Here is a 12,313-nt window from a genome sequence, read left to right on the forward strand (position 1 = left end):
ATACTGCAATGAGTGTACAAGTCAGCAAGTAAACTTATGCAATAGTAAGTAATGTTTCTGTAGATTCCATTCTTAGAAATTATAACTGTTTTATCAAAATATATGTACACTATAAATATTTACAAGTGGCACTAAATTATTCTGCAACAACATAAATGAGAAAATGCAGAGTGGTTAAGTTCTAGGCTTATGATCTTATAAGTATCTGATCAACTCTGTAAAGAATCAGAAAATCTTAGCTATAATTCTAGCTTACAACATTAAACACCAACGCAACACAACAGGAAAGAAAATATCAGAGAGATATATGAGTTACCCTAGCTGGTAACCTGCCTTTAACAAATCTGTTAAATTGGTGAGCCTTCTGTTCCTATTATTTAATTCAATGAATATTTATTGAATGCTCTCTGTCAGGCTCTGTTCTAGGCAAGTAGGCCACATTCGTGACCAAAAGAGACAAAAAACAAAAACAAAAAACCAAAAACCTCTACCTTTACTGGTTTACATTCTAGTGGCAAGAGACATACAATAAAGAATACACATAATATACAAGTTAAATAGTGTATGAAAAAATAAGTAGTTTGGAGGAAAAAACAGATAAAGGGAACTTGGAAGCGGGTGAGGGAAGTTGCATTTTTAAGGTGGTCAGAGTAGACTTTATTGAAAATGACAACTGAGTGAAACTTTGAAAGAAGGGGTGAATTAGGATTTAACTAAAAGAAGACTGTTCTAGTCCCCACCTTTACCCATAAAAAGCTGGTACAGCCTGGCCAACATGGTAAAACCCTGTCTCTACTAAAAATACAAAAATTAGCTGGATGCAGTGGCATGTGCCTGTAATCCCAGCTACTAAGGAGGCTGAGGCATGAGAACTGCTTGAACCTGGGAGGCAGAGGTTGCAGTGAGCCAAGATCACGCCACTGTGCTCCAGCCTGGGTGACAGAGCAAGGCTCCATCTCAAAACAAGACAAAACAAAAAAAATGCTGGTACAAAGGCACTGAAGCAGGAACGTAGCTATCCTATTCAAAAAAAAAAAAAAGAAAAAACAAAGCAGAAACAAGACTGATTTTACTGAGGAACGAACAGGAAAGAATACTAGTAGGAAATGAGATCGGAGAGGTATCAGGTAGGAGTAGGGTAGTGGCAGGCACTGAAAGGACATTGGCTTTTACTGTGACAAAACACAGAGCCATCAGCATTGTTCACAACAGCCAAAAGGTGGAAGCAAGGAAGCAACCCAAGGGGATGGATGGATACACAAAATGTGCCCCCGCCCCCCGCCACACACACACACAATGAAATGGCATTCAACCTTTAAAATGAATGAAACTCTGACACATGCTACAATATAGATGAACTTTGAGAACATTATGCTAAATGAAATAAACCAGCCACAAAAGGACAAATGCTGTATGACTTCACTTATATGTGATCCCTAGAGCAGTCAAATTCATAGAGACAGAAAGAATGAGAGGTTACCAGGGGTTCAGGAGAGGAAGGAAGGAGAGTTGTTGTTTAATGAGTACAGAGTTTCTATTTGGGATGATGGAAAAGTTCTGGAAATGGATAGTGGTGGTGGCTACATAACACTGTAAATGAACTTACTGCCACTGAATCACACACTTAGAAATGGATAAAAAGCCAAATTTTATGTTTATTTTTACATTTTAAAAACTTCTTAAAAAAGAATGAAGCAGCCTGACACACAGTTGATCTAAAAGAAAATAACAATTTACACACATCGTTGTTAGAGTTGTTCTAAGTGACTTTTCCAAATGAATAAACATTTTATCTGATAATTAAAGAATCATTTTGATAGACTTCTTTTTAAATAACATAATTTCCTTATCATATAAAATTGAATATACTGAATGTTCCTCATAAAGCAAAGTTACCATATAAAATAATCATACTCTACTGTTACAGCGATGCCCTTAGAAGGTCCTAAAGTTCAGTGAGCTGTAATTAAATGGTTCCCTGCTACTACGCTTTATTTCAGTAATGTTGGCCATATATACATTCTCCCCTCCCAACTGCTCTTTGTGGTTTACAATGGTATCAATATTCCCGCCTCCAATAATACCCTTCCACATTATTTGTTGCAATATGCCAGGAAACCCCAAAAGCAGATTTGTAATGATGTATATAAATAATAACCAGACTTACTGAAATCCTGAGTTATTCTTTTATGCTCTAAATCAAGCCTGGCTAGCCTACTCAGCATTCACTTTTCTTTATTCCATGGCTTTTGGTGGTGTTGAACAAAACTTCCAATTATGATGTCAGCCATGATAAGCCAGGGATAATTTGTCCGTATTACAAGTTTATTAAGTACATATTTTTTGTGGGGTTAAATTAAGACTAAAAGCCAACAGTAACATTTACTGAAAATTACGTTCTTGACAGCATTATATTATTGAGACTCTCAGAATGCTTTACTGGATCAACCAATGCTTTGAAACACCATATTTTTAACCAATAAAAATATACCCCCAAATAATACTCCTTGATAAATCCTACCTTCTATAAATTTATCATAACAAATCAAAAATTCTACACATAAATTTAAGTAAAAGAAAAATTATATAAAAATATGGTGTTTATGAAGACTGATTAGTTTCTTTAAACACTGTTAAGTACGCCTTACTGAAAAGGTAAAAATCTTAATAAGTTACAAAGTGCTTGTTTTTTGGAGACAGGGTCTCAGTCTGTAGCTCTGACTGGAGTACAGTGGTGCAATCTCTGCTCACTGTGCAACCTCTGCCTCCCTGGCACAAGCGATCCTCCCACCTCAGTCGCCTGCGTAACCAGGACCAAAGGTGTGCACCACCACACCTGGCTATTTTTTTTTTTATTTTTCAGAGATGGGGTTTTGCCACATTGCCCAGGCTGGTCTCAAACTCCTGAGTTCAAGCAATCCGCCCATCTCAGACAAAGTACTATTTTAATCCCCACATGGTAACCTGCAAGCTGTTACCTCTTAGGTTCTCTCCAGTCTACATACCTCCCAGAATAATATCTAGACAGATAAATATGGCTGTATTGGGGAATTTCTAATGGAAAATGGTATAAAATCTCTTATTCCAAAGAAGTGTTTATTATTTGGTTACAAATGTAACCCAAAAGGCAAATGAATCATAAAGTAGGAAACATTTATTTGAGAGGCCAAGTCTCAGTTTTATTATGCCTCTTTCCAAGAGGGAAAGTAATCTTTATTTTCAAGTAAGCCAGATGAGTAGAAAATAATTAGAGGTTGCAAAGAACTGAAGAATATTTGTTGACTATAGAAAGGCTATGCTAAGAAAAACAATAAAAAGACATAATGAATGTGAGAAACCCAAGTCTACTTTAGAATACTTTAAGTCAGAAAGAGGTAAGAATTCGTAACAGTGAACCAAAAAGACAGGAGTCAGAGAAACAGTTGCCAAGGGAGGAGAAAATAAGAATCACAGGATAGACACCAGGAAGTATGCAGCATGGTTATGTAGTAAAACACTCCAACAAGTAAGGACATAAGTGAGGACTTGAGACTTTCCAAATGAAATCCAAAAAACAGAAAAACTTAAGGACATTTTTAAGACTATAAAAATGAAATTATAGAAATGACAGAAGTCTATTAAAGCCAAACATAAGGGTTTTAAAAGAAAAGACTTTGAACTAAAAAAGAAAGTGACAGCTTTAGTGTGGTAACATCATGACAAAAGGTTACTATGGATCATAATCATGATCCATCTATTCTATGTATCCCAACGCCCTTTCTCATTGTGCTTCAGTCATGTGTGTCCCTATATTGTTGGTATATTTTATTTCTGCATAGACAGAAGTGAGGGTAAGTAGGAGAAAGGGCCAAGAGGCATCCTTCAACGAAGTCTCACGTCCTTTTTATCCTTGGACAGTGGCAATAAAGGGGCTACTGGAAATGAAGCCTGGCTACCTACTTTGCCAAAGGAACATTCAAGTGACTGAAGTACCCGGAGCTACGTAAGAAAACACTTCTGCGATATGTGGAGCCAGTCGATATTTATCAACTACATTTACATTTTCTGTACTTCATCATGTATTTCCTGGCTTTGGAATAAATATGATAATAATAGACTACTCATTGTTGAATAAGTTCAAAGTACTTTGCATAACTAACAATTTTCATTTTTATAATTCATTGAAAAGAAAGTAGACATGTGCTTAATACAAATTACTAAGAGCAGGAAACTGAAAACTTCCTTAAGACTGTAACAAATTAAAAACAAGTCCAATAATCATACTCTTTATTTTATAAACTATCAGACAATATTCCTTCAAAGACAGCAGTAGGAAAAAAAATCCCCACATAAAACACAAACTACAGATGGCCATGCACATAAGCATGTGGAGAGGAATTCCAGAGCTGTGCTGTCCAATACCATAGCCACTACTCACATGTGGCTATTTAATTTTAAAACATATTAATTAAATTAAAATTTAAATTCAGTTTTGCAGCTGTACTAGTAACATTTCACATGCTCAGTATCTACACACGACTATTTTACTGGATAGTGAAAGTATAGAGCATTTCCATCATCGCAGAAAGTTCTACGGGAAAGTGTTGTTCTAGAGAAATGGTGTCTAGAATGGGGAAGATAGCCTATGTGATAGGAATTTGTTACTAATTATGAAGATTTCTGGATCTGAACCATTCATAAAGCCACAACATAGAGAAAACCTAAATAGTAACCCTTAAATCTGCCAGTCTTACAAAATCATACAAAAACATTCAACTTTTGTCTTTTCTTTTTAATTTGGTCTGCCATATCCCATTTCATTAGCACAGTAGATTGAATCAACATCAGTATTTACTTGGCATGGGATTTTACTTGTTTTAGGTGAGTGTCTATTTGTAGCACTACTGTGCGACTCTTCCCCTGTTTTCATCAGTAATAAAACAGTCTGTATTTTGTTTTTATAGGTACAAATCATCCTGTACAGTCACAATAATAACAACCACATCATAAGTTTCTTTTTAATGTAAAGAGACTAAAATTATATTTGTGTTTAAATATTCATTTTACACTGGAGACTCCAATTTACTATATTTTCTATGGCTTTCTTGACATAAACTTCATTTACAAAAAGTTTTTTGGTAGTAGTATTTGAAATTTTGAAGTCCTGTCAATTAAGAAAAATAGATTTCTAAGTGTTTCAAAGACTTACTTTTTAAAGCAATTCTGTGGATTCAGAGACTAAGTCGAGCCTTAAAGTTAATTTAAATATTCAGGTAACCTTTTTTTCAGTTCACATTTTAAAGATGATTTAAGCTTCTCCGTCTCAAAAAATAAATAAATAAATAAACTTACTTCAAAATTAAGGTCACGGATCAAAATATCTCCATTTGGCGTTGCTAAAGGAACATGATCAAACCTATAAAGGAAATTCAAAAAAAGAGAACTACTGTAAAGTATATAAGGAACTAATACAACTCAATACCAAAAATACAAATAATCTGATTTAAAAATGGGCAAAGGGCTTAAACACTTCTTAAAAGAAAAAATTCAGATGGCCAACAGGCATACGAAAAGGTGCTCAACATCTCTAGTCATCAGGAAAATGCAAATCAAAACCACAATGAGATGTCACCTCTCACCTGTTAGGATGACTATTATCAAACAGACAAATGGTAAGTGTTGGCAAAGATATGCAGAAAGGAAACCTTGTATGTTGTTGGTGGGACTACAAATAGTACAGTTATTATGGAAAACAGTATGGATGTTCCTCAAAAAATTAAAAGTAGGACTACTGTATGACCTAGCAATCCCACTTCTGGGTACATTTGCAAAGGAAATAAAATCAGTATCTCAAAAAGAATCTTCCTCCCATGTCCACTCCAGCATTACTCACGATAGTCCGTATATGAAAACTACCTAAATGTCCTTCAGCTGATGAGAGGATAAAGAAAATATAGTGTATATAGTGTGTATATATTCACACACACACAAAATACATACAATAGAATATTACTCCACCTTTAAAAAAGAAGGAAACCGGGCCATTTTCAACATAGATGGATCTGGAGGACATTACGTTAAGCAAAATAAGCAAGACACAAAAAGAGAAACACTATATGATCTTACTTTTATGTGGAATTTAAAATAGCCAAACTCATAGAAGTAGAGAGTAGGATGGTGGTTGCCGGGGGGTAGGGAGAGAGGAAATGGGGTTAATATCGGTCAAACGGCACAACAATTCAGTGATGCCAGATGAATAAATCCTGTAGATACACTGTACAGGGACAATAGTAGAAAATACTACATTGTATACCTGAAATTTGCTAAGACACATCTAAATTAAATTCTCACCAAACACACACAAAAATGGTAACTATGTAGAGGTGACAGGTAAATTAATTAGCCTAAATGTAATCATTTCACAACGTATACAGATATCAAAGCATCAAGTTGTATACTTTAAATATTAATATACGCAATTTTTATGTCAATGATACCTCAAAGCTGTTTTTCAAAAAAGCAGAAACAATTTTAAACACTAAGTAATTGTAAGCTGAAAAAGAAAGACTACTATGAAGTTTAACAAACATTTATGGTGCTAAAGAACCTTTTTCTGTACGTACTTTATAATGTTATCTGCAATAATGATTTCTCCAGCACCAGGTATCAAGGGAATGACTTGTACTCCTTCAATACCTTAAATGGAAAATAGGTATTAAAGCATCATATTACGTCAGCAAACACTTAAAATTGTGACCTTAAACTGTGACACTCATATTTACCCTTTTCCTGTTGTGAGACCATTGTGCGCTCATATTTGCCATGATTTAAATCCTTCAGTACTTGCATTAATTCTGTAATCCGAGCAGTAAAACTAAAATTTTAGAAAAGGAAACCATAATCAAAACTCCAGACTACTGTCACATCTTTTATTTTACACAAACATAAGTTCCTAAAATTATAATCTAGTATAAATGAAGTAACCTAACAGTCTCATCAACATAAAGTATTAATGATAGCATGCATGCTTTATTATGTTTCAGTAGGAAAGCAGGAATATAGGGATGAAGAAAGAGGTTTCCATAGGATCCCCAACTCAACAGATACTTCATTAATAGCCAAGTCAAGACAGTTATTTGCTGAGAATTTTCAGGAGGTTTCTCTTGTATACTACAACAGGACCACTACACTAGTATATTCCTTAGACCCAGGAAGTATGGACTCTGAGCTCTTGTTGAAGCGGCCTATAAAGCCATGTATAAAGTTGGTCTTTCTATCCAAGGAAGGCATTCATTAAATGTATGCTGAATGCATGCTGCCTTCCTGCAAATGGAAGAATCTGAAAGATTCCCTCTTTCTTACTCTCAAGAGGGGAAAGATGAAGAGTTCTTATTATTAGATAGAAATAACTGTGGCAGTAGAGAAAAATCAAAACTAACAACGAGAGGTTGGAGATAACAAAAATGACCATGATTGCCAAAGAGAAAGTATTCTGCATCAAAGAAGAAAACAGGATTTTTCTCTGAATAACAAGCAGAAACCTCCTAAAGCAAACTTTGGGAGGTGATGAATGCTTATGATCTTGATGGTTTCACAGGTGTATAACTTATCCCCATGTTCATCAAATTGTATACATTAAATAGGAACAGTTTCTTATATGTCAATCATACCTCAACAAAGTGGAGAAAAGAGAAAGAAAGGAAGGCAGGGAGAGGGAGGGAGGGAGGGAAGAGAAAGACATACACACCTACAGAGGAAGAGAAAGAGAAAGAGAGAGAGAGAGAGAAAGGAAACATCCTTAAGAAACAGAAAAGAACCTTATATACCATGAACTGTCAAGCCATAAGAAAAGTTAACAAGTAGGAAGAATGTTAGTATTCTCATGAAAGAGACTCTACTCATAGTAGTTAACAACTTCTATATTGCCATGAAGACCTTAACTGCCACAGGAGCTAAGAAGGAGGAAAAAGAGAAATACGAAGATGGATCACAGGCCTAGGAAAGCTATTAAGTCATCAAACTTCTTCAGGTGACCTAAAATTTATGGTGTTTTTTATACCATACCATGCCCTTTATATTGGAGATTGAAATACTGAAATAGTAATATTTTACATTCTATGGTCTAAAGATAATTTCACTACCAGACAATATGACTACATTCACAAGCACATCTACAGATACAAGTTAACTTCTCATATTTTTTTCCCATTAAAGTCAACTTCATTTCTATTCATCAGTTTTTGCTAGGTTGCCGGTATCAAAGATCTATGAAAAAATGGTATGGTAGAGGACAAGAAAATTTAAATGAGAAAATTCTATTCATTAACTTAGTTTTCTGTGAATTAAGACTGCCATGATTCAATATTTCCCAACTTAGCAAATACCAGTGTCCATGGAGCAAACAACTTGACAGCCTCTAACCTACTGTAATGTGCAAACCAGTTGTCTTAAAGAAACATGAAAAGTTCACCATCAGAAAAATTTTCCTTAATTTTCTATCAAAAACCACCTTCTTGGGGTAGGAAATGTTGCTCCCTTACCTTAACTTCAGCTAGTACAATCATTCAGGATAGCATATTTTTAAAAATTATTTTCTGCAACTGCTCATTATTACTAATCTTACCCAGCCAATCTAGTCATTTCACGCCCAGCCAAAACGATTCGACCCAGAGCTTGAGACATTCGCAAAAGCATTCTTCCACTTTGGTAGTAATCCTTAAATAGAAATAAGTATTAGTTTTTACTTATAGTTCTAGGACTAAAAATTTGGCTTTATTTTTACTGTTACAGTTTCATTGTGTTATCATCACTTTACCTCTAGAAGTTCCGAATGTGTACTCTTGAGATGTCGAGGATGAGACAAATCTAAGAAAGGGCGACTGACAACTAAGTAACCAACCACAGTGGCAAGGTCTGAAACCAAACAGGTTAAGATTTAAAACAGTAACAGTATTTCACCTTTTCTACAAATCTCATCTCTTTCAAAATATACTTACATTTGGCAATAATGTTATCAATGAAGCCCATTGAAAAACGAAACAAAATGAAATTATGTAGGTGCTCCACCTGGCAGAAAACAAAAACAAAAAAACATATTTTTTTCTATGTATAAAAACTTGAATCACTATGAGGATAAAACAAACTGCATTGTTCATTTATTCAACAAATATTTACTGAATGCCCATGATTTCTGTTTATATTGTACATCACACCACCGAGCACAATGCTCATCACAGAGTGGGTGCCAAACAAACACTTCATGAAACCATTTTTATGCAAACAGCATGGAAATTACATAAACAATTTTAACAACGCTGTTTCTCTTGCATGAAAAAGAACAATGCTATTGTAGTCACCATGCTTTTGGATACATATATCCCAAAAGAGAACAACGACGAAAGCAAAAAGAACAGAGAGATATTAACTAGTTTGAGTGAAACACTAGCTGTCCAGATTGGCACTCAATGCTTTGCTTTCAGTGGAGACACATGGTCTGTGCTTTATCTAAGAATTGTATTACACCCAGTCTGAACTGAGTGTTAATGTAAATCAGTGCCACATAGCCTCAGTTTTAGCTTTAACATAAGCATGCATTGCCTCAAAACTACAAGTCTAAAACTGCTTTTTATTCTGGAGTTGTTGCATTCTCAAACTGTCCATCTACCAGATTATTCAAGGTCCTGCATGATCTGGCACTGAGTTCTATTTTTAAGGTCATACGCTTCTACTTTGCTCCTCCTCACCAAGCTCTAGAAATAATGGTTTCTCAAACATGTACCTTTTTAAGGCTTTTTTCTTGCTCTTCCCACTGCCAGGAATACATTCGTCTAAGATATTTACATTTTGTGACTCCTTCACCTTCATGTGGATTTCTGACTAAATGTCACCTCCTCAAGAAAGACCTTGGCCATTCCAGCTAAAGTAGCTGGGCAATAGCCCCCTTCATATCTATACCTTTATCCTGCTTCATTTTTGGCCACAGAATTCATTACTACCTGAAATTATACAGAACATCTAGTTGTTTATTTACTGTCTCCTCCACTAAAATGTGGCTTCCTGAGTACAGGGTAGCTTGTTAACAACTTGGTATCTTCTGCAACTAGACAATGTCTGGAACATTTATTCAATGGCTACCACGTGTCAGACACTGTGCTCAAGCTGGAGATACAATGAATAGAACATAGAATGTCCCTGAATTCATGGAGTTTACATTCTAATGAAAGAGGGTAGCTAGTAAACAAGATAATTAGAGACTGTAATATAGTCATCCCTCGGTATCCAAAGGGGATTGGTTCCAGAACCTTTCTGGATGCCAAAATCCATGGATGCTCAAGTCCCTAAGGAAAAATGGCATAGTATTTGCATATACCTGAGCATGACATCCCGTACACTTTACTTATTTATTTTTTGAGACAGAGTTTCACTCTGTCGCCAAGGCTGGAGTGCAGTGGTACCATCTCGGCTCACTGCACCCTTCGCCCCCTGGGTTCAAGTGATTCTCCTGCCTCAGCCTCCCGAGTAGCTGGGACTACAGGCGCCTGCCACAACACCTGGCTAATTTTTGTATTTTTAGTAGAGATGGGGTTTTGTCATGTTGGTCAGGCTGGTCTCGAACACCTGACCTCGAGTGATCTGCCCGCCTCAGCTTCCCAAAGTGCTGGGACTACAGGAGTGGGCCACCATGCCTGGCTCATCCCAAACACTTTAAGTCATCTCTAAATTACTTACAATACTTAATACAATGTAAACAGCTGTTATACTAATGCCTGTATTGTTCAGAGAATAATGACAAGAAAAAATATGTGTATATAAGTACAGACACAATTTCTTTTTCTGAATATTTTCAATCTACGCGTGGTTGAATCCATGGATTTGGAATCCACAGATGCAGAGGGTTCATATATATATATATATATATATATATATATATATATACACACACACATATATATATATATATTTTTTTTTTTTTTAGGAAAGATGATGATTAAAACAGGAAGGAACTTTTGGAGGTTATTTCAAATAGGCTGATCAGAGAAGACAAATCTTCAATAAGGTGTTAACATTTGGGCTGAAAATCTAAAGGATGAGAATAAGCAAGCCACGTGGAGAGCAAGCTGGTGAACTGCAGGCCCCTGAAAAATTACCTTAAATGTATTCTACCAGTGAGCACTCTTAAAGTTCTGCCATGTTAAATGCTGATGAGGCAAAAATTCAATTTCTGAAATAATTTAAAATGACAATTTATTTAACCTCTTTAACTCATCTAAAATATACACTTAATTTCACAAACTTCAGACTTCCACTAAAATGTAAGCTCCTGAAAGGCAAGATTTTATCCATCATGTCCACCACCATCATCCTTAGCACCTGGAGTAAGCACAGGCAACTAGATGGCATTCAATATCTTTTGAATAAATAATGGAATAAAAGTACTTGAATTCAAATTTTCCAAGTGGCAATCAAAAAATGAAGTACAGCTTTCACAAGAAATAATGCTTTAATTCTTTAAAACAAAAAGCCAGCAAACTCCAACCCGTAGTCCAAATCTAGCCTGCTACTTGTTTTTGTAAGTAAAGTTTTATTAGAACATAGCCACACTCACTCATTTATGTATTATATATAGCTACTCTTGAGTAGCGGAGCTGAATAGTTGCAACAGACTGTGTGGTATGAAAAGCCTAAAATATACACATACTATCTTGCCCTTTATGGAAAAAGTTTGCTGACCCCTGCTTTACATAATAATCTTCATTATATTTTCATGAATGCTACAGGAACAAATTCTTTCCGTGGGAATCACTAAATTTATCACTAAATAAGGCTCCTAAGCAACCTCTGTAAAAATACACTTAATATTATTTTAATAAATCTATGCAATTTTATAAATGGGCACTTGAATATACTGATATGATAGTTTTTAGTCTTGCATTTTTTATTAAAAATGCAGTATAAAATCCTTTATAGCTATTTTTCAAAATATCTTTAAGATACGTATACATACGTGTGTGTGTGCGGGGGGGGGGGTGTATCGGTCATAGGCAAAAAAACACACACAAAAAAACCATTTCCATAAACACATGAACTTCAAGTGTGTTTCCTTACCAGTTTTCGGAAGACTGAGTGGACTGTCTGTTTTTCTCTTTTATTTCCATTGTAAAAGGCAATTTCTTCACTGTTAAAGAAAATAATTTAGCAATTAATTTTAATGTTACCTATACTTGAAAAATAATTGAAATACAGTATATGATGGCTGAATGTTTGTATTTAAATGGACATTTTGTGACTAAGAGCTTATCTGGTGCATCTCAAACCACAGTCTATACTTGAGATT

General features: G+C 35.2%; 1 protein-coding gene across 3 annotated transcripts in view; it reads right to left on the reverse strand.

Moving 5' to 3' along the window:
* ABCD3 (ATP binding cassette subfamily D member 3) overlaps positions 1-12,313 on the reverse strand; it is a 100,759-nt gene that overhangs the window by 16,493 nt on the left and 71,953 nt on the right. For all 3 annotated transcript variants that reach the window (XM_015145391.3, XM_015145401.3, XM_015145406.3), the window contains exons 10-16: positions 12,085-12,154; positions 8,976-9,045; positions 8,795-8,892; positions 8,603-8,694; positions 6,762-6,853; positions 6,603-6,675; positions 5,332-5,395 (exon numbers count right to left, since the gene is read on the reverse strand). In XM_015145391.3, coding sequence (XP_015000877.1) covers positions 5,332-5,395; positions 6,603-6,675; positions 6,762-6,853; positions 8,603-8,694; positions 8,795-8,892; positions 8,976-9,045; positions 12,085-12,154 — 559 coding nt within the window. The remainder of the gene's footprint in view (positions 1-5,331; positions 5,396-6,602; positions 6,676-6,761; positions 6,854-8,602; positions 8,695-8,794; positions 8,893-8,975; positions 9,046-12,084; positions 12,155-12,313) is intronic.

Source organism: Macaca mulatta, chromosome 1 (assembly GCF_049350105.2).
Source record: "Macaca mulatta isolate MMU2019108-1 chromosome 1, T2T-MMU8v2.0, whole genome shotgun sequence".
Taxonomy (NCBI): Eukaryota; Metazoa; Chordata; class Mammalia; order Primates; family Cercopithecidae; genus Macaca; species Macaca mulatta.